Source organism: Grampus griseus (genome assembly GCF_964374135.1).
Source record: "Grampus griseus genome assembly, chromosome: 2".
Taxonomy (NCBI): domain Eukaryota; kingdom Metazoa; phylum Chordata; class Mammalia; order Artiodactyla; family Delphinidae; genus Grampus; species Grampus griseus.
The window spans coordinates 13,281,514-13,304,529 of record NC_139018.1 but is presented as its reverse complement, the minus strand read 5'-3'; the positions used below and the strand labels follow the sequence as shown (position 1 = coordinate 13,304,529).

Sequence of the window (23,016 nt, the reverse complement as noted above, 5' to 3'; positions counted from 1 at the left end):
TTTTAGCAAATTCTCCCATAGATACATGCACTCTTGAGCTCAAAGACGTACGTATAGGGATGTTTAGTTTACTACATGCAGTCCTACTGGTCATGGCAAAGGATAGGAACTATGACAGGGGGCCTGTTAAACGAATGACGGTGTACCCCAGGCAATGGGACAGACTGTGTCCATTAAACAAAGGGGACAGATCTAAACACAGCTCCGTGGTAGCCTGGCTGCGCCTCCCTGAATCCACATGCTTCGTGGCCTTTCCCATTGACCCTGGGCTTGGCCACATGACTTGCTTCAACTGATATGACCCGAGCAAATCTGATGCACACAGAAGCTCAGAAAAGGGCTTATTCACTTCCACTTCCCTCTTGCTTCTCTGCAACCACCATGAGAACATGCTTGGCTGGCCTGGACCTAGGAGGCTGCAAGGTCACGTGCAACAGAGCTGAGCTGTCTCAGGTGAGACCTAGCCAGGTAAGAGCGCCCCGCCAAGGGCAGCAGCATCCCTGAGCTGACCCACGGCTGGCCACCGAGGCAGGAGCAAGCTCTGAGAAGCCCAGAATCATGAAAAACAATAAAATGTGATTGTTTTAGGCACTAAGTGTTCCGATCGTTTGTTACAGAGTAATAGATAACAACTCAAAGACAGATACAAAATAGGGAGTGCAGTATGTCACTACTGTGTGTAAAAGCCAAAAACCAACAATACACTTTCTTATAAAGGTACAGGTACACAGAGTGTTTCTGAAAGGGCACCCAGGAATGGTCGCTTCAGTGGAAGGGCGCAGGAGGACACGGAGATGATGTAAGGAGGCAGCTACTTTCACTGTATACTCCTTTGCATTATTAGGTCTTAATAACCACGTACATTCGTTACCTAGAAAGTATTAACTGGCTAATTTAAAAGGAAAAAAGATGGCCCGTGTTACAGTGTACTCTGAATCTAGAGCAGCTGGTCTGGGCACCCACAGAGGGCTTCCCACGACGTACTCCACCATCTCAGAACCATGTGAAGATGTTTTAAGTCTGCAGTTACTACTGAGAAACGAGCACCCGCTCTCCCTGGGCCGCCAGCCTCTCACACACACTCTCCAGGCCCTCAGCATCCTTCCAAGGCCGTGTCTCACCAGAGGGTGCCTGGACATGCCGTGCCTGCCTCCCTTCTCCTGCCAAAGTTCGAGGCATCGTCTGAGATGCATTTCAGGGTCCACCGGGAGAAGCTTCCTCCGCTCCCTCCGTCTGAGCTAACCATGTACCTCCCAGGGCTCTGCACGTGCAGGCACCGGCCAGCCCGCGCCAGGACGTGCGGCAGCGAATGAGACAGGAGAGGCCTCTGCCCCCAGGGAGCTTACGTTTCGGGACAGAGGAGACAGAGACAAACCAGAGAAAGGCCAGACAGTGGTAAGAGATGTGCAGAGAACTAAAGCAGGGTGGCGTGACAGTGAGCAAGTGTATGGCTACTTGAAACTGGGTGGTCAGACCAGAGCAAGAGTCTCCACGGAGAGGCGTTTGACACTTGAATGATGTGCTAGTCAGCCATGCAGATGGCTGAGGGAACAGCATCCTCTGAGCTCACGTAAGGGCCCTAGGTGGGGACACAGCTGGTGTGTTCTAGCAAAAGCAAGAAGGCCAGCGTAGCTGGAAAAGAGGGAACAGGTCAAGGTGGGGATAGACAGAGAGGCGATCATGAACTTTCTCATAGACTGCAGTGAGGAGTCTGGCATTCACTCTAAGTGCAATCGCAAGTCTTTGGTTGGGGGTTGCGGGTAAATGGGGGTGTGCAATGATCTGATGTAGGTTTTGGAAAGATCCCTCTGTCTGCTGTGTGGAGAATGAACTTGGGGTTGGAGCATGGCAGAGGCAAAGGCAGAGCCAGTTAGGTTGCTGTAGTAGTCGGGCGAGAGGTGACAGACACTTGGACAAGAGGGTAAGTGGTGAGAAATAGCACAGAGAGGGAGAAATCGTTTGACTGAGACATAGTTTGGAGAGAACATAAACCAGACTAACTAATGGAATGGACTGGAGGTATGGCAGACAGAATAGTAGCCACCCCTCGCCCCATCAAGACGTCTATGTCCTAACTTCTGGAACCTGTGGATATGCCACCTTGTCTGGCAGAAGGGACTTCGCAGACGTGATTAAGTTAAGGATGTTGAAATGGGAGGATTCTCCTGGATTATCTGGGTGGGCACATTGGGTCCCTAGAAGAGAGAAGCAGGAGGGTCAGAGTCAGAGAAGAAGGCGTGATGATGGAAGCAGAGTGAGAGAGACTGGAGGACACTGAACCACCGGCTTTAAAGATGGAGGTGGGGCCGCAAGCCAAGGAGTGCAGGCAGCCTGTAGAGGCTGGACAAGGCAAGGACACAGTCTCCTCCCTACAGCCTCCGGAAGGAATGCAGTTCCGTCGACACTTGATTTTAGCCCAATGAGACCCATTTCCTATTTCTGACCTCCAGAACCGAAGGAAAACAAATCTGTATTGATTTAAGCCAGTAAATTTGCAGTAATTTGCTATAGCAGCAGCAGGAAACTAATGCACAAGGGTTGAGGAGAGGAGAGGATTAAAGGTAAATTCTAGATTTTAGATTGCACAGTGGAGCGGACAGCGGTACCACTTTGCCATGTACTGAGGTGAGGAAGAAAATACCCAAGAGTTCTGTGTTAACCAAGTTAAATGACACTTGATATCCAAGTAGAGAAATCATGTCAGTGGGCGAGGGTCCACATCAAAGCTGCGGGAGACTGAGTGAGAAGGACCAGGAAAGAGAGACTGAGGTTAGAAGTTTCCAGAAAGAGGAAGTGGTCAAGTGGGTTCAAAGCAGCTGGAATATCCAGGAAGATAAGAGCATAAATATAATCATTACGTTTGGCAACATGGAGGCAACATTGGGGTGGAGGGGGGCGGGAGACCTTAACATGAGAAGTCTCGGGGAAGCCCAGGGGATACAAGCCCAGCCAGGGTGAGCAGAGGAGATGACGATTCTCCAAAGAGCCTTTGCCAAAAGGGAACAGAGAGATGAGGCAGTAATTAGACAGCGATGCAGGGCTAAGGATGGTTCCAATAGGAAGTCTAGGGCATGTGTGCATCCTACAGGGCATGGTCCAGGAGAGCCAGACAGAGAGACAGAGAACTGATCCAGGGAGGCAGAGAGTGGACTGCAGAGGCCAATCTGGGAAGGCGAGGACGGAAGGGATTCAGGGCTGCAGGCCTTTGGAAGGAACTGAGGCCCCCAAGCAGGCCAGGAGGAAAGCGGGTCAACTCGGGGGGAGGAAACGAGCTGGTCTCCTGATTGTTTCTATTTCCTCAACAAAGAATGAGGCAAGGTCATGAGCGAGGGGTGACAGCAAGGCATTCAGAGGACGTACAGGGTCTAAGAAGAGAAAAGAACGCGTGCGACAGACATTTTGGAAAGGGGGAACGCAGACCTACTGGAGGAGGGGCAGTGCCTTGGTGAGGTCACTGTTCACCAGGGGCACGTGGTCAGCAAGGTGAGGGCGTTCCTCAGCCAGACCCACGGGTAGGTAGAGCTGGGCCGAACCAGGGTAGGGACACTGTCACGGTGGAGGATGGGGAAGAAAAGGGCACACACCTTGACTAGAAAATATGGATTACATGCCCTACACCTGTTTCAAATCTAAGTCGGGTCAGGTCACCCCTCCCCTCAAACCCTACAACGGCTCCCCCCTCACCCAAAGTGAAAGCCAAGATCCTTGTAACTTACCACCTTAGCTCTGCCCTCCCTCCTATCGCTCTCACATTCACACTCCACCGCCAATGCTCAGCACACAGCAGGCGTCCCATACACATTTCTGGAACGAGTCAATCAGTAAGCATGTCTCCCCTCCACAGACACGGCCCAACCAAGTACCTTAGTCTCTGGAGACACAGCTTCCTCCGCCGGGGTGCCCGGCACACAGTCGGGGCACGACGCTCACCGAGACCAGACCTCCCCGTGTCTACCTCAGGCCCCACTGCTCCCCTTCCACTAGCTTTGTTTAAATTGTGACCCAGCTCGGAGGGCCCGGCTACTGTGGAACTCTTACTGACAGGCAAAGGTGGCATGAGGCAAAGGGTAAGGAGCTCAGAAGAAGCTGGCAGAAACGACATTCTGGGATGGCCAGGGTCCAGGCCTCATGCCAATGCCTGCTCATATCCACACACAACGCAGAAGCTGAGGGACAGGACGGGAGAGGAACATGCGGGAACAGAAGACTACGCTTCCTCCGCGCTGCCAGAGTAGACGAGTATGCTGGACACACACACACACACGCACACGCACACGCACGCACACGCACACACTTCCCCTAGAGAAACCTCGTCTAAGAAGAGACGAGGTAACTTGAAAGTCATGAGCTTGGAGTTGGCCTGACCTGTCCCCAGAGCTCCGCAGGGCAGGAAGTGAGTCTAGCGGGCAGGGGGGCTGTTATCAGGCCAGCCCAGAAGGCTTGGAAATGGCTCTCTCAGGAAGCCAGCCCCACACAGGCTCGTTAAACGTACACCCACACGGACTCAGCAAGTTCCTCCTGAAGACCCAAAGCCCCAATCCAGTTCTTGCCTCCAAGGGGTAGGGTCTGTAGGGAGGCGGGTACCACCAAGCCCTGTGCGGTGGTGTGCAAAGACCAGCAGGGACACTCAGGAGGGTGTGAGAAGCAAGTGAGGTTTGAGGGGCCTGAGGAATTTCTCTAAGTGAGACTCCAGGCAGAAGGGTGACTGGACACCACCGGCGTGTGTGCTGGGGCAGGGCGGGGAGGCTGCCACAGGGTGTGCGGCGGCTACAACGGGCCAGGGAGACCCACTTTCCCAGGCCTCCAGGCCCAAGACTCAGTGGGGAGCTGACTGCCTTGGCCTGGTGCCTGGTGGACCAGGGAAGGGAGGGTGGCATTGACTGTAGGTCCCTGGGCTGGGCACCACCCACCCCTCAGGGGTATCATCTCACCAAGCGGACACCCCTCCAAGGCTGGCTAACTTGAGAGAACGCTGCTTCAGAACCTACAAGAGCCAGAGGGGGCAGTTCCTCAATGGAGCCCGGCCCTGCAGCAACGGGGCTGAGCCAGCCTGAACGTGAGGAGGAAAGAGGGATAAGGGGGCAGCGAGGGGACCGGAAACCCTCCCTGGGATGGGCCTCCCAGCAAGTGTCCACCCTGCAGTTGCCCAAGAAACAGGGAGAGAAGGCCACAGGCAGCCAGCCCGAACAGCGATCCATCAGCCCCAGGTGGGCCCAGGCCAGTCGCGCTAGGACGACACCAAGAGACTCAGATGTGCAACCACGCGCGGGTGGACACTCCCTCCCAGGGGCCGCCACAGCCCAGTCCCTCCACCACCCCCAGCCCCGAGCCCAGTCTGCCAAGTTTCCATGTACTGGACTCAGCGATCTTCGTGTTCCGGGCCCTCAGGACAGGGCTGGCACCCAGGAGGTGTTCAGTAGGTGTCTGATGAGTAAATGAATCCAAGTTAACTCCTCCAGAGCACAGGCCAAGGTGTTCGTTGAAGAATTAGTTGAGTACCTACTGTGTGCCAGCCATGTGATGGGTGCTTGGGATAGAGCAATGAACAAGAGAACAAAAGGCCGTGCCCTCCTGGGGTGGCCAGCCCCGTGGTCTCATTCATCTTCGTGTCCCCATTACCCATGGCAGCACCCCTACGTCCTACCCCAGGCTTACTGGGTGCTGAATGGGTGGCTGGAAGAGAAGGCCTGAGGCATCTGTCAGACCTGGGCTGAAGCGCTTACTAGTTCTGTGACCCAGCAAACACGGGTTGTTGTCAGCTTCTCAGCACAACAAGAACCCCACCGCCACTAAGCATCTTTGCTATCATTGCTATTAGTGTTGTCCTGCCCACTTCGTCCACACCCTGTAAAGGACTGAGTATCTGGAACTTTCTACCCTCCTTCCACACACAATACTCCTGATGCAGTGAGGCTGCTTGAGATAATGCTTGTGCTAGAAACTGCATTATCTTATTTGTTCCTCAAAGTAACCTTTGAGATAAAGATTGAGGCTCAGAGAAGCTAAGTAATTCACCTAAGGCCGGACGAGCAGTAAGTGTCGGACCCAGGATTTGAACCCGGATCTAACAGGGCAAAATCCACCGCTTTCTCCTGTACTAGGTTCCTTTCCTCTTTGCTAAAATAACTCCATCCGCCTAAGAGGGTGAACTACTGTCCCACTGCCTAGGACTGAGGGGGCTCTGGGACACAGGACTCTCGGTGCTAAGACCAGGAGAGGCCGCCTAAAGCCACGCTCTGCCAGGCCTCACCCACCACCCTCAGCCCCAGTAACCCAGCTGCACCCTGTAGCCTTCAGTGATGCTGTCACTGTTCTCCTCAGGCCGCAGGTGACACTGTCCCACCACTTGGACAATCATGTCTCAGTGTGGTCCGGGAACTCCCTGCGCCACAATCCCCCGGGTGCCGGTTAACAACCCTGTTCCCTGAACCCGACGCCACCAAGACTTCCCGAAGCAGAAGCTTGGACCCAGCCTGCGACTCCGAGTTACTAAGCAGCCCCAGGTGAGTCAGCTGCCCAGAGGCTGAGGGACTGCCCTGAGCGGGAAGCTTCCTGTGGCTGGTGACCGGCTCGCTCTACGTCTTCTGGTGCAGCGTCCCCCGCCCCGCTCCACAGGAGGTGCTCCTTAAATGCTAAGAATGGTGGCTGAGGGCAGGGGCTTTCAGACATGCCTGGTGACACAAATCACCAGAGGCTGAATTTTGAAATACAGATTTCCAGTCCGCATCTTGGACCGAGAATCGCCACCCTAGAGGAGAGGTCTGGCAATCCATATTGTCTGAGCTCCCTTAATTCAGTGCAGCTCAGAGCGTGTCCATGGACCTGCATAACTGGCAAGACCTGGGAGCTTATAAAGAGTGCAGAAGCCTAGGCCCCAACCCAAACGGGCTGCATCAGAATCACCACGTGTGGAGCCCTACAAACTGGGTTCTAATAAGCCAGCTCGGTGATTCTCTGATCTGAAAAGTTCAGAAAAACATTAGTGTAGAATAATGGAACTAGAGTCATAATTGGGCTAGAGTCCTGTTCTATGAACATCTCCAAGCCTCGGTCTACTCGTGCCCTGAATGGGAATCACAGCCCCGACCCCACTCCCCACGTGGCTGTTGGGATGATTAACCGGGATCCACGTGCAAGTTCACGCGCAGAATCCGGCACACAGCTGAAGCTCAAGAAACGCTTGTTCATCCTCCCTCCGTACTGGCACTGTTTTAACACCCATGAAGTCGGGAAAACTAAGGTTTCAGTGGTTCAAGTGATGTGCACAAGGTCACTCAGAGGGAAAATACCTGGGGATTCTGACTCCGTGTCTGGCAGGCCCGTGAAAGGACCAAAAAGCATCTGTTCTGCCTGGTGCTGGCACCTCCACCACGCGCTGTGCTCGATGAACAGGGACAGACAAGCCTGGAGGGTAGCAGGGGCTGAGGCCACAACACCAGGTTTCCTGTGGCTGCGGCTGCCCTTTCTAGTTTACGTGGCTCTCATCCCACCCGCGTGCCAAACTCTGCTCAGTCTCATCTTGGTGGCTGACGAGGAAGGTTTTGAGATGTCTCAGAAGACCTCTTCCTATTGGTAGCAACATGGATGGACTTGGAGGGCATTACGCTAAGTGAAATAAGTCAGACAGAGAAAAACAAATACTGCATGATATCATTTATATGTGGAATCTAAACAATACAACAGGGGGCTTCCCTGATGGCGCAATGGTTAAGAATCCACCTGCCAGTGCAGAGGACACGGGTTCGAGCCCTGGTCCGGGAAGATCCCACATGCCACGGAGCAACTAAGCCCATGTGCCACAACTACTAAGCCTGTGCTCTAGAGCCCGTGAGCTGCAACTACTGAAGCCCGTGCGCCTCCAGGAGCCTCCCCTGGTGAAAGTCTGCGGGCCACTTCGACACAGCACACCCAGTGTGGGCTAGGAGGCTGGTGGCCCACTAAAGCAGGAGCACACCCTCTGCCCTTCAGAAGGGCCACCACAGTGGGAAGACCAGGCACATGCCCAGCAGACTGTGTGGGGAGGGGAAGCGGCCCTGAGCGGGGAGGTGGGAGACGCTAGCACCCACCACGAGACAACCCATGCTATCTCTGATAAGGGCTTACTCTGTGCAGGCCCCAGGCTAAAAGCACTTTCAGGTGCTCTTTGGCTTGTTTGTTTTGTTCTGTTGTCATGTGGTCCTTCCAGCCACCTTACCAGTTTAGCACTGTCATTACAGGTTCACGATCCCTTGTCCATAATTTCCAAAATCCAGACCTCTCTACAAACCAAAAGCTGGGTTTTGTTGTTAACTTACTGGGCAGGTAAACTGAACCAATGTAAGGTTACGTGGAGTCTATTTATCCCTTTTGCAATGACTGTTGATATGTTTTGATGCAGAAATACTGCTTGTTTTCTCATGAAGCACTGCCACTAACCCCACGGGGAGTGTCACGTAATGTCCAGTATATACACTGCACTCTGAAAAATTCTGCATCCTGAAACACATCTGGCCCCAAGGGTTTCAGAAAAGGAATTTTGGACGTGTGTCCCCACTTTACACATGGGGTTTCACAAGGCAGAGCAACACTCTGACCCAGGGTCCAGACCTCTGACCCACTCTGCTCACCTCTGCCATCGCCGGCTGGTGGCTTTAAGGAAGACACCTCTCTCTCTGGGCCTGTTTTCTCATCTATAAGATGGGGAGGTTGGACTAGATCAGTGGGTTTCAAATGTGTTTTTTTAAGCACATTAGCCCTTCCTTCAAAGGAAACTTTAAGGGAAAATGTACCTGCTCCAGTGAGTGAGGCCTGCCCACCTGGTCACCAGGGTGCTTTCTCGACAGGACAGTGTGAAAACTGTTATCCAGTGTGATCGCTCAGGGCCCATCTGGTTCTAACTCTCTGTGGTTGTCTTCTCAGAGGCCAACAGCCTTTTCTGTGAGGGAAGGACAGCTAGGAGGAACCTGAACCAGACCATGACAGATGGCTAGGCTTCTGACCTGCAGAGAGGGCTCTGGAGCCCAACAGCTTGCGCACAGGTGAGAGATGAAAAGCAAGGGGAGCGAGAAGGTCCAGGAGGCCAAACCAGCCAACGGAGGGGCCCCGCGCACCAAGGGGATGGAGGTCAGGCTGGAAAGGCTGGCTGGCCAAGCGGATGGATGTCGGGTATCCTCCTTCCTCTCCACTCGGAGCCTGAAATTCCTGTGCCCTGGAGGTGGGGGGGGGGGCGGCGGGGGGGGGCGTGCAGGAGGAGCTGAGCAGCCCCAGTCCCACTGTGTGGAGCCACAAGGTCACAGTGTTTTTGCCCTGACCACAGCGACCACGTGAGCTCCAATGCCCAGCTCAGAGCCACCCATGTGCGTTGTGGAATGAGTGAATCTTCTGGATCCAAAAATCAGGACGTGTGGTCTGCCACAAAGGCATGTCCTTCAGAGGACAGCAGGACGCTGGCCTGGGAAAGCCAGGAGGGAGAGTCTCCTAAGTTTCCTTCCCCTGTGTCTGGGGGCTTCCCGAGAGTCTGCCGTACCCCAGGAGTGTCCAAAGAAGCCATTCCTACACGTCAGGGCCACCTTCTCACCCCGCTGCAGGCTCTCAGATACACCTCAGCCTTGTTTCCTAAGAAGCCCCTCGGGCGGGCAGAGGGGCCCCCCATCCACCATTACCTCTCTGCCTCTCTGGGAAATCTCCAGGGGCCTGAGCGGGCCCGGCCCTCCTCCAAAAGGGGAAGCCACAATGCCACCCGTGCCCTCCTTCAAACCACAGGAATATCAGCTATTGGCAAAGGCGAGAACCTCACTCTCACTCAAAGGTCTAAGTACATTTTATAACCAAACTTTGCCCCCTAAATATTCTTTGTTTCAGGCACCACTTCCCTACCTACCCTTCACCAAGAGGTAAGTAAAGTAACCCCAAATCACACCTAACCAGAGGGGCGATGGTCCCTTCAGGAGACACTATGATCAGGGCCTAATTGCTCTAAGTGAGCTCAGCGACTGAGCCCGTCTGAGAAGCTGAGCAGCCTGGGGAAGTGCGGAGAGGCCGACACTGCCTCAGAGCGAGCGGCTGTCTTTCGGGGCGGGTGCAGCCTCCAAAAGGCCTGTTCTGTTACCGAAATATGCGGAAGTCTTGACCAGGCCCAGCTCACGTGTGTCACCCGAGGTCTCCCACACTTCTTCCCAACCAGGTGATAGCCAGGACCTGGCCTGTCTTGCCCAGGGTCGTGCTGGGTCAGCAGGAAGGAGTGAACACCAGTATTTTGCAAATACCAAGTTTAACATATATCAACTCATTTCATCCTCACAGCCATCCTGATGGGTTAGGTATTATTAACCCTATATTACTGATGAGGAAACGCAGGCTCAGAGATGTTAAGTAACTGGCTCAAGGTCACCCAGCCAGCCAGAGTCTGAATTGAAGCCCAGGGGCCAGATAACTGCACTTTCTCACGCAGCAGTGAACCTAACCACCAGGAGGCTAGAGGGTGACCTTCTGCAGAGGGAAGCCAGCTGGGACTGCCCTCCCACGGCCAGGGCTGACCTGTGAGCCGACAAGAAGCCGATGTGCGGTTCTCCATGTTCACCCCTGACCTCTCGGGCGGCCACGCCATCTCCAGGCCAGGGCCCCTCCCACTTCCCTGTGCCCACCAATCCCCTGCAGGTCTGGGGTGGGGCCCGAGAGTGTGCGCTCCTCACGTGCTCCCAGACGATGCCCATGCTGCTGGACCCCTGGCCACACTTGAGGTAGCAAGAGCCTGGGCTTGAGTGGACTCTCCCATCCCCCTTAGCTTGTATGTATTCCCATCCCCGCTCTCTTGCTGGAACTCATCAGGGCCTGGCATTTAGCTGCCACACATTTCGGTTCCTTGAGATGGAGTGATTAAAAACAGTGACTGCAGTGGGGTGTGAGGCAGAAAAGGAACTTCTGGGCTCTGTTTCCAGCTTGGCATTGGCCCTTTTCTTCCTTATACACCTCTTGGCAAAACTAGCTAAACCAATTTATCTCAAAGGAGTCAGGCTGGAGCAGCAGGCTCTGAAAGTGTCCGCTATTTACCGGCCTCCATGGGGAGGGGCTGCCATGCCCAAGCACAGACGCTGACGTGCTGAGCGGAGAGGCTCGCTGCAGGCGGGAGCGCAAGAACCAGTGACTCCTCTGCTCAGAACCTTCCCGGGGCTCCCACATCACTCAGAGAAAACCCAAAGCCTTAACCATGACCCATGAGGCCCCATGCCATCTGGCCCTGCCACCCCTCTGCCCTCACCAGGCTTCTGCCCTGGAAGTCCCCTCCCTGGAACACACTCCACCAACTTAGCTCTTATCTCAGATGCTGCCTTCCCATCAGAGGCCTTCCCCGGCCACCCATTTAAACAAGCCCCACCCCCACCCCACCCCAAAGCACTTTTCCTTCTTCCCCTCTTTATTCTTCTCATACCACTTACCACCATCTGACATCCTGTACATTTTACTTCATGATTTTATCTATCTGTCTCCCTGCCCCTTCCCTACTAGAATGTGGGTGTCATAAGGGCAGGGATGTTTGTCTGATGTGATCACTGGTAGATCCCCAGTGCCTAAAACAGTGACTAGCACATTGGCAAGTACTCAGTTTTTGTGGAATGAATGAATAAGTGAATGAATGAAGGGCCTGCCTACTAAGGCGTCAGGCTCTGTGGCTAGCCCTGGGAGTCTTTAGACTCCTTTGAATCTCATAACAACCCCTACACGGTAAGTCTTTTAATCCTCATTCTAGGATGAAACTACTGAGGCCCCGAGTGGTTAAGTAATTTGACCAAGGTCACAGCGTTAGGAAGTGGCAGGTCCAGGACTCAGGCACTGGTCTGGCTGGTTCCAAAGACTGTGCCCTTTTCTGCCTGTGGTTGCCTTCAAGGTAACTGTCTTAGTATGATAAACATGACATTAACTCGCTGTCCTTATTCTAAACAGCAAATGTTTTAGCTTAGGGATTTTGCCAAATCTGCCCAAAACTTGAGGTCTAGTGCACCCAGGTGGGTCTGGTGCCCCCAAAGCCAGGAGGACGTCCCACTGCCAGTCAGGGGAGCCCCCATCAGCCAAAGAAAGGGAAAGACCCTCCTACAAGCACTTCTCTGAACCCCAAAGGAAAGCCACAATAATTCTGTTTTGTTTCATCCTTTTTCTTTTTTTTTTTTTTATCTTCCTGAGCAATCTCTTTGACCTTTTCTAGTCTGTGTGACCTTTGGCCATCAACGGCTGCTGTTTACCATGTGGGTTCTGGGGCAAAAGTCTCTCTCTCATGAGTTTCCCCAAACCAAACTTGCACATAGACCCATGGACCACTGTGCCCCGTACAACCTGCTCCCCCCGCAAGCCCCATTAATGACTGTGGCTTAGATTCTAGGGACCAAGCCTTGGAAAGGGAGCCAAGCCTAGAGGGGCCGTGAAGGTAAGATCGGCTCATGCCACTGAAAGCCCATCTACCCTCTCATTCCAGAGACCACCATAGTTTGAGTTACCCCACCTCTCCTACCCATCATTCTCAGTCACATGATCTTGTCTGTTTTCTTCAAATCACTTCTCACTATCTGAAGCTACCTTGTTTACTATGTCCATATTTGCTTACCATCTGTCTCCTCAGAGGAGGTAAGCACATGACGGTAGAAGCTTGGTCAGTGCTATTCACCACTGTTGATGCCCGACACGTGTGGGCATGCAAATACTGGTTGAATGAGTAAATAAAGCAGGAAACAAGTGGGTTCTGAAGGGAAAAACCAGGGGGCTCACAAATGAACTTATTTAATCCTAAAATCAACGAAGGTATTATATGCCCTGAAGGTATAATACGCCCTGAAGGTATTATATGCCCACACAGCCGGGAAGTGGCAAAGTAGACCCAGGATTGTCGAGCTCTGAAGAAACAAGAAAACTTTGCAGGTACGGGGAAGAGACGCAAGAGGCCAAGCTCGTGACCCTTACAGGGACAGCAAGGTCAGGCTGCCACTGGGGCCCAGGGGACTGAACACCTTTTCCTCAAATGCTCGCGTAACTGAGAAGAGTCAACACGTTCCACATGCTGAGCCCAGGTAGGTCTGTGCTTCCTCCATGCCCCTGCTATGATCATGGCACCTGCATCTGCCCAGGAAATACCGGCCCAAAGCAAGGTACCACAGTTGAGAGTGCACAAAACCAAGTTCTTATTTTGAGGCTCTGATACTATAAAAGGCACAAATATAAACCATTCCTGAAGAGGACACACGACATCCCTCTCCATTTCTGGGTAGTTTGAGGCGAGAAGGTTGAAAACAGTGTGGCGGTCCTTTCTCAGAACAGTGTCATTTATTCATTCTTTCATTCATTCATTTGTTCAGCCAACATGTGCTCACCCAGCCTCAGGAAGCCTGAGATGAAATGTGACAAAACCTCTGCCCTCTCGCCAGTGCATTGGTGCCTGCGGTTCTGGCGGGCACTAAAAGACAAGCAAATATTAAGGATACTTGCTTCCAAAACAAATAAGGACACGTGGAGCTATGCTCTGAAATGGCATTTTGGATGCAATTTTGATTCCACTGGGTATGAGAACCAGTTGAGTCAACCGGGTCACAGACTAACTCCAGGCACCAGGTTCCTACTCCTTGGACCTCTCTGACCCCCTCTTCCTCTAGGCCCCAAGCCCCTCACACACCCAACTCCATTTCCCAACATTCTTCAACCACATTGCCACCTCACTCCACAATATTCTCCCTCCTGACTCCCCTGACTCTATTTCCCCCATATTCCCAAACCCGACCTCCCTAGATCCACAGCTTCGACATCCTACCCTCTGGATCCCGGGACACATCTCAACCTGATTTCCACCACCACCCCACACACACCCCAAGCCTGGGCTTCCACCTGGAGCCCCTTGAACGCCATCTGTTTACAGAGCATATTTCCCAGGTGTCTCTGCTCACCATCCCCATTCGCAGGACCCCCGTAAATACATCATGACTCCGAGTACACCACACACACACCCTGGATCCCCATACATCCACACCCGAGTCTTGAGGACGCACCCTCCCCCCATCACCTCCAACTTCTCAGAGCCCCTAGGCCGGCCCCTGACCCCCTGGGACCCCAGTACAGCAGCCAACTCCGAGACACCCACCCCCTGACTCCGCAGAAGCCCGCCCTGCACGCCGGAACTCTGGGACGCCCGGCACAAGCCCTCGGCCGCCGGAGGCCCCCACCGCGCCGCTCCGCGGACCCCGGGTTCCCGAGGCCCTGGCCCCGCCGCGCACATCTCCGGGCGCAGCGCCCTCGTGACCCGGCCGCGCCCCTGCCCGCGCCCCGCCGCGCCTCGGGGGCCCGGCCCGGTGATCGGCGGAGGCCGCGGCGCCTCCAGCAGCCCAGGCCGGAGCGCCCGGCGCGTACCGTTGGCGATGAGCTTGGCCGACAGCTGCTTGACGAGCTCGGGGATCCGCTCCCACTGGCACTCGGAGCGGCAGCGCTCGATCTCCGTCTCCAGCCGCGAGCCCGCTTTCTTGGTCGCCATCGCGGCCTGGCCGGGCCCGGCCAGCCCCCCCGCAGGCCCCGCAGGCCCCGCCGCCGCCGCCGCCGCCCGGGCGCCCCCGTCTCCGCCTCCCGCTGCCGCCGCGGGCTCGGGCTCCGGCTCCCGGCTCCGCGGCGTAACGGGAGCGCCGGCTGGGGAAGGGGCGGGGAGGCGGGCGGCGGCGGCTGGCGCGGCGGGGCCCCGGGCGCCGCGAGGAGCGGCCCCTACCGGCCAGGGCCGGAGCCGCAGCGCGGGCCCGGGTCGGGGCCGGGGCCGGGGCCGCGGGGGCCGGGGTCCGGGGGGAGGGGGAGGCGCGAGGAGGGGCGAGGTGCGGCGGAGGCCGGGTCGGGGAAGGAGGCCCGGGAACGGGACCTGGAGGGGGGCTGGGGCTGGGATCCAGATTCGAGGGGGAAGGCGTGGAAGAGAGAGGTGAGGAAAAGCAGGGGCTGTGGTGGTAGGGGTCTGGCAGAATGGGGGCGTGGAGGAGGGAGACCCGGGAGGAAGGGAGGGAGGGAGGCAGAGACTGGGAGTCCCACAAACCCTCAGGAATAGGGCCTAGAAAGGGCAGTGACCCTGGGGACGGTCACGGGCCAGGCCGGACTAGTGGGCCTGGGGTATGAGGTGGGTGTGACGGGGAGGCCTGCCTGAGCTTGCCCTGCCATCTCAGGTTTCTGGGAGATCCCTCTGGGCCTGGCTTGGCCTGTGCCCCTTAGCAGGCCCCCTCTGCCCCAGGCAGCCTTCGCCCCACCCAGTTCGAGGTGGGTGGAGACTCATCCCTCAGGCAGGCTCAGCACCTGCCCAGGGCTCCATCAATGTCTGTTGAGGCGAGTTGGATTGAACCGGGCAAGGACTGCCAGCTCAGATGTCGGCTACCTTGCCCTCTGAGGAGGATGCAGAGTCCGCAGGGGGGTTTCCTTGTCTTGGCCTTGCAGACAGAGCTGAGGGGAGGCGTCCCAACTGTGCCTTCTTTCAGTTATCCGATGACTATGTAGTCATCACCTGCTATGGCTCGGTCCTGTTGCAGGTGCTGGGAATACAGCAGGAAACTAACAAAATACCTGCCTTGGTTACATTCCAGGCAGGGGAATAAATAAGCAAAATAAAGTAGTAAATCAGAAGGTAAAAATGGTTAGCTGAAGAAACAGAGCAGGGTCCAATGAGGAGAGTAAAGAACTGACAGGGTGGTAAGAGACGGCCTCCTTGAAGTGACATTGGACAAAGACTTGAAGAAGGTGAGAGAGAACATCTCTGGGCAGAGGGTACTGCAACCAAGTACAAAGGCCCTGGAGCATATTTAATAAGCTGGGGGAACAGGAAAGAGACCCAAGTGGCTGGGGTAGAGGAAGGGAGGGGGTCGAAGCAGGAGAGTTCAGAGGTGGGAGTCAGAGCTGAGTTCATGTTGGGCCTGCGGACCATTATGGAGACTTTGGCTTTTCCTCTGGTGAAATGGGGCATCCGTGCAGGACTTTTAATGTACGTCATGACGTGACCTACATTTTAGGAATACCACTGTGGCTGCAGGGCTGAGAACACTGCCAGTAGTTCAGGAGAGAGATGGTGGTGGATGGACCAGGGTGATAGCTGTGGCAGTGGTGAGAGGATTGGATTCTGGATACCGCATTTGAGGATGGAGCTGACAGTCTGGAATGTCAGGTATGAGGAAGAACCAAGTCATAGTCAACATCATCCCTTCTAGGGGTGCCTTACTCTAGCTTTCCAGGAGTTCTTACCTGCAGTTTCGTCTCTCATCCCCTCAGCAGCCCCGGGGCTGTTCTTGGGAAGAAAAGACATGGACCCCAGTCAACCAAGGGTGAAGCTGAAACTCAGATATCCAGAGATGTGAGGAAGGAAGATCCGGAGATGCCTTCTGATGTGACCGGCATAACCTCAGGCACCTGCAAGGACCTATGAGGTGATGAAGGTTGGCCTGATGAGCCTCAGATGCTATGGACAGCTCGAGGGGAAATACAATGTCAAAGTTTCAACAGAGGTCCCTTTGGGGGCTTGGATTCTTTAGTTTCACCAAGAAGAAATAGGAAGAGAAGTAGAAGGAATCTGCACAGGAGGTATTTCCACCACCATCCTCCACCCTGAACGCTCATATTCTCCTCTTAGCATGGAGGTCTGTTTCTCCAGATGCTTGCACAGGAAGTTCTCTCCCCTCTGGTCCAGGAGGGAAATTCCTGTGCATTCTTTGAGACCCAAGCCAAGGGTCACCAAGAAGCCGTGCTCAACATCTGACAGATCCTGTGTGATCCCACAATAGTGCTCTTTCCCTCTGTGATAGGGCTTCTTATAACAAACTCTGTCATATAATGCCTGATGTTTATACTGCCTCAGTTGCCACACTGTAAGGTATATTATTGGTGTCCATCTCTGTGCTCCCCCGCCAGCTGATAAGTTCCAGAGACAAGGCCTGTGTCTTCATGAGGGCAGAGCAGACCTTGACCCTTGACTCAGCATGTGCTGCCTGGGCAGTGGCATTAATAGTTCCTGCCTTCCCCGCCGACAGTTCCTCAGCTATAATACCTACCCTGTAGAATTGATTGTGAATTAAATGAGGAAATACAGGTAAGGCACTTAGAAGGGTGTTGATAGACCATAAGAGTGCAATAAACGTGCCCTGACATTCCGTGTCTCTGTACCCCTTGCACCCAGTGTAGGGTCTGGCACTGTGTAGGAGCTTGAATGAAAGAGTGAATGAATGAATGAATGAATGAATGGACGAGGCTGGAGATCTCCAAGGTCGAGAATCAGCCTGCAAATGTATTCCTTCAGGATTTAACACAACAGTAATAAGTGACTACATTTGAGGCTTCCACCTTCACAGCAGGCCGTCCTGGAAGTGACTGACACCCACCAGCGTACCTTCTGACCATCTGCCTGAGCGCTGAGCTTGCTGGGATATGGGGGTTGGGAGCAGAAGCTGATAAACATTGTCTGACAGTTGGGCTCCTTGGTCTCTGGGCTCATTCCCACATCTGCGATGTTTTCTGATCTTCATCCGTTGCCCGGGCTGCTCTGGCAGCTGCCACAGCAACCCTGGAGATATACAGGTGATCACAGGGGGAGAACGTCCCCAAATGGTTTTCCAGGTGAGTTTACCTGCAGGCGGCACTCAGGGAACCTCAGTAGTAGGAAGTCGTTGGTGCTAATAATAGTAATTAAGCCGACATCTTTTTTCCAGGCATTGCTGTTACAGGTTTGACAAGGATGTGAAAAATCACAGCCTGTAGGCCGAATCCAGCCTTGAGGCCTGGCAATGGCTGGCAGGAAAGGAGCTAAGTGGAAGACGGCTCAGGAAGTCTGACTCCAGGATAATTCCTGCAGGAGAGCTGTCTTGCCAGGAGCCATGGAGACGGGCTAAATGTTCAGAGCAAAGGTCAATGCAAATGGGATGCCTCGGTGGTCTGGAAACGTCCCCGTCCTCTTCCCCCAAAAGCCTGGGCCCCCTGGACAACTAGAATAAGGCAAACAAACTATACTTCATTTAAAAAAAAAAAACAAAAAACACACCCACAACTAGAATAGGGCAAGAGGTAAGCAGAGGGGAGAGGGCTTGAGAAAGAAGACAGGCTGGGAGGGGCGGGGGAGCCCCAGGGAAAGAAAGAGACTCGAGTGAGCAGGGGCCGGGCCTTTACCCTTGTGCCTCCCTCAGCCTGGAAGACCCTTCCCACATACCCACGTGGTCCCCTCCCTTCATTTAGGTCCCTGACCCAAGGCCACCTCCTTAGAGAGACCTTCCCGACCACCCTATCCAAACCCACTCCCTGCCCTTCCCTCCACTCCCTGTTCCCTTACTCAGCTCTAGGCTTCTGCTTGTCACCACCTGATTCATATTTATTAATTTAGTGTTTGCCTCCTTCACTAGAATGTCAGCTCCACGAGGGCAGGGATTTTTGTGTGGTCTCGTTCACTGCTGCATCCCCAGCGCTGAGAATGGTGCCTGGGACGTCGTAGGTGCCTAGTAAATATTTGTTGAACGGCTGAACGAGTAGAAGGAAAGTGGTGGGGCTGGAGTTGTACTCCAGGCAGACAAGCCCGCAGTCGAGTGCAAATCAGCTTGCGGAAGCATATGGGGCAGGTTTGAGGGGGAGATGGAAATCCGGAGAGAGGAGATGTCAAGGGGCCTCAGTGTGCTAACAGAATAACCGCTGCTAACCTTTGACCTCACCATGCCAGGCAGCAGCCCTGTCATCTGGCTGCCTGAGCGGGGAGACTCCCCAGAGCCCGGGGGGTGTGAGCCATGCGTGCTCGGTGAGCCCCATGGGCGGGCACTACAGCAGCGCGTGTGACGAACGGGGGGACAAGCCACAGTGCTCGTGCTTGAGTCATGATAGCTGCAGTGCCTTTGGATGTCTTTGATTATGTTTTTGACACCTACAAAAACAGATAATCAAGAGGCACCTATATAATAAAATAATGAAGTGAACACCAGGGACCCAACTGACCATCTCAGAGTTAACCACAAGTTTGATTTTTGTGTTGATTACATCCTTATTTTGTTTTTTAAGTAGTTTTAGCACCACACATTTCCTGCCACCCCTAGTAATATGAGTGTCATATGTAACCGTATGACGCTCTTTAGCTTCGTGCTTTCTAAAGTGGCGTCCTGTCCTGTAATTTGCTTTGTTGCTCATTACGCCCCACGATTTGTCCTTGTTATGCGAGGCTGTGGTTCCTTCCTTTTCTGTAGCGTGTACTGCTCCATGGCATGGAGTATATTATCCACCCCCCAGGCTTATCACACTTCAGTGCCCAGGTGTGCTTTTATGAACAAGGCTGCGGTTTATAAAGCTGCATCGCTGCCGCTGTTTTGAGCAGGGTTTCTGAGGATGACTCAAGATGGCTCTGTGCCCCTCTCCCCCTTCAAATACCCCGGGGTCCCCTGACTTTCTTCCCAGGGTCACCTGCTGCTGCCTGGAGCCATGGTTCCCACTGTAGGAACAAACCAGTGGGATCCTTGCTGAGCAACCCCACTGCAGGCACCGAGCTGGTGTTTCCAGTTAACCATCTGTTACCATTTGAGAGGGACAGCCAGGTGTAGGAGGCTGGCTGGCTGGCTGGCTGCTCAAGGAGGGAACCAGCACGGCATGACCTGAGTGCGGAAACCACGTTCCTGCGTGGCCTTCAGCTTTGCAAGTCCGGAAACACGTGGGTGCTCCAGGGTGCTCCACCTGCTCCCACAGTGAAGTCCACCAGCGGCCCTCGCTTATGCTCCATGCCAATTCCATTTATGATGGAAGCCGTCCCCCAGTGCCCCATACCCAGAGACCTAGTTCCCGGTGTCAGGATGCTTGCAAAGCTGAAATGCTTGCTTGGAGGTTGCTTGGTGAGTGTGGACTTGGAACCAGAGAGAGGAAAGTCTCAAGAAGGTCATTACCCAAGCCCTGGAAAAGCTCTGTGAGCCTTCTTGGTTCCATTTCTGAACCACCTCTCTGGGGCTGAGAATATCCATGTGTCTCAGATCTGCGTCCTCCTGCCCAGGATGAAGCTGGAATAGCTCTGAGACTTTTCACTTTTCCTCTCCATTCATGATAACCTTGCCTAGGCTTTGGACACCATAACAAAAATCAAGTTAGTTTTCGGTTTAGTCAGTATGATAGAAATCACTTATCTTTGTGAGTGTTTTTTTCACACTTGGAGATCTGGGGATACTTTCCTGTTACCCTATATATCACCTGTCCTACCTTCTCCCAGAAAGGCAAAGAGTGGGCTTATATGTCTAAATGAACAGCAAAGTAAAGATCAGAAACTACACAGCTATAGGGGAGAACATTATACCTGTCACCAGAGAGGAGACTGTTCCTAACAGTGTGAATAGGATGATTTTTGAGCTTCCTAGCAGACCAGGCACAGAAGAAAACACATGGAGGGTTCTGATTTGAATAATGCAATTGACTCACACTTCTGGAGTTTTAAAGGGCAATCAGGAATTAGGTAAGCACAAGGGATCTGTTTGTTTTTATGGAGTTGTACTGGGTTGGCCAAAAGATTCGTTTTTTTCCATAAGATGGCTCTAGTAGCACTTAGCTGTCTTTAACTTCATTTGAAACAATTTTGTTAGATTGTATGTGACAGCTGTCATATCAGCGTGCATTTAAAAAAAAGAATCAAAATTGGTGAATTTTTGTATAGCCATTTTAATGTTGAAGATGGATGAAAAAAGCAACATTTTCGGTATATTATGCTTTATTATTTCAAGAAAGGTTAAAATGCAACTGAAACACAAAAAAGGATTTGTGCAGTGTATGGAGAAGGTTCAGTGACTGATCAAACGTGTCAAAAGTGGTTCGTGAAGTTTCGTGCTGGAGACTTTCTGCTGGATGATGCTCCATGGTCAGGTAGACCAGTTGAAGTTGACAGCGATCCAATCCAGATATTAATTGAGAACAATCAACGTTATACCATGCGGGAGATGGCTGACATACTCAAAAAAATACCCAAATCAAGTGCTGAAAATCATTCGCACCAGCTTGGTTATGTGAATCGCTTTGATGTTTGGGTTCCATATAAGTTAAGTGAAAAAACCTTCTTGACCGTATTTCCGCATGTGATTCTCTACTTAAATGTAATGAAAACGTGCTGTTTGTAAAACAAATTGTGACAGGCAATGAAAAGTGGATACTGTACAATAATGTGGAACGGAAGAGATCGTGGGGCAAGTGAAATGAACCACCACCAACCACACCAAAGGCTGGTCTTCATCCAAAGAAGGTGATGTTGTGTATATGGTGGGATTAGAAGGGAGTCCTCTATTATGAGCTCCTTCCGGAAAACCGAACGATTAATTCCAACAAGTACTGCTCCCAATTAGACCAACTGAAAGCAGCACTCGACAAAAAGAGTCCAGAATTAGCCAACAGAAAACGCATAATCTTCCATCAGGATAACGCAAGACCGCATGTTTCTTTGATGATCAGGCAAAAACTGTCACAGCTTGGCCGGGAAGTTCTGATTCATCCACAGTATTCACCAGACATTGCATGTTCGGATTTCCATTTATTTCAGTCTTTACAAAATTCTCTTAATGGAAAAAATTTCAATTCCCTGGAAGACTGTAAAAGGCATCTGGAACAGTTCTTTGCTCAAAACGATAAAAAGTTTTGGGAAGATGGAATTATGAAGTTGCCTGGAAAATGACAGAACGTAGTGGAACAAGAGGGTGAATATGTTGTCCAATAAAGTTCTTGGTGAAAATGAAAAATGTGTCTTTTATTTTTACTTAAAAACTGAAGGCACTTTTTGGCCAACCCAATATTAGCAAACAGTTGTGAAGTTTTCATTTCAAACACTTTACTAATAAAAAGAGTGAGAAGTCTCATTTTGTGTGAAGGAGCCTCATAAACACAAAATCTGCATCTGTTAGGAGCTGCGAGTGATCTTCCCCTGCACAAGGCAACTAGCGTGCAAGGTTTCCACAGTTCAATTCAACAAACATTTATTGAGCATCTACTATGTGTCAGACCACGTTAGGCCCTGAGAATACAAAATTGTATAAAGTGTGATGCCATCCCTCAGGAACTCATGGTCTAGTTGGAAAGGGGACAAAGAAGTGAACAATGGCACTGCAGCTGGACTCAGATGAGCATTGGGGGCTGAAGGAGCCCTTGGTCCACCTTTGTTGGTGGGGATTCCAGGAAGTCTTGGAGGAGGTAAACTCTGAGCCAAGCCTTGCAAAAGGATTTCAGGTCTAGTCTGCTTGCCAAGTCTCCCCATCTAACAGAGTGGTCCTGAGTTTTCAAAAATCCTTGACTCAAGAGAGGGTCATAGCATTCGGACTCTTCAAGCACCAGATCACCCGCTACGTCAGAGGAGAAAAAATCCACAGCTTGGTCTCCTTTCCTGTAGCAAAGAAGCTGTTGGTAAGAAAGGTTGGGGATGAAGGCTCACCTGAACTGCTGGCCAGCCAGAGAAGCATACAAACACTTCGGATTGCTTCCTTACTCCCAGATTAGTGCTTGCAGTACTGAAACCATGCTCACTGCACAAAACTTTCCCTGGGGACTCGTGGGCTTTCCATTCTTTCCAGCATTTGGGGCTCATCGCTGGACAAGAAGAGCAGGAGGTCAAGTCCGGCCTCTACCCACAAACAACTGGTTTGTGCTCAAGTACCCATCAATTTCTTCATTTGTAAAATGAGAGCACTGCTCTGGGAGATTGTAGTCCATGACTCTATCCTGTCAAACTGGGAGTTAGGCAGTTGCTAGAATGTGAGGAAACCTGGATTATCCCTTATTAGTCTGTGGGTTCTCCTACAGGCAGAGCTTCCTGGACTGCAATGCTGCTCTGAGCTCTCAGGCATCAGACGGCGGGTGGGGTGTGGGGGGGTGGAGGTGTGCAACACTGAGGTTGCAGTTGGAGCCCTGGATCTGATTTTCATCTCTGTTCACCAACCAGCTGTGTGACCTTGTGGGAGCCACCTAATTTACTTCCCAGGTAAAATGTGGGACAGATGATCACTAGCATTCCACAGTAAATTGGGGCTTGAGAAACTCATCCACTGAGATGCAGGACAAAACTCATTCAAATACACG

The 23,016-nt window shown here is 52.7% G+C and overlaps 1 protein-coding gene across 3 annotated transcripts in view; it reads right to left on the bottom strand.

Moving 5' to 3' along the window:
* The window catches only part of TTC7B (tetratricopeptide repeat domain 7B), a 237,585-nt gene extending 223,077 nt beyond the window's left edge, over positions 1-14,508 (bottom strand). For all 3 annotated transcript variants that reach the window (XM_082647696.1, XM_082647697.1, XM_082647698.1), the window contains exon 1: positions 14,362-14,508. In XM_082647696.1, coding sequence (XP_082503822.1) covers positions 14,362-14,482 — 121 coding nt within the window. In that variant the 5' untranslated portion in view covers positions 14,483-14,508. The remainder of the gene's footprint in view (positions 1-14,361) is intronic.
* Between the last annotated feature and the right edge of the window lie 8,508 nt (positions 14,509-23,016).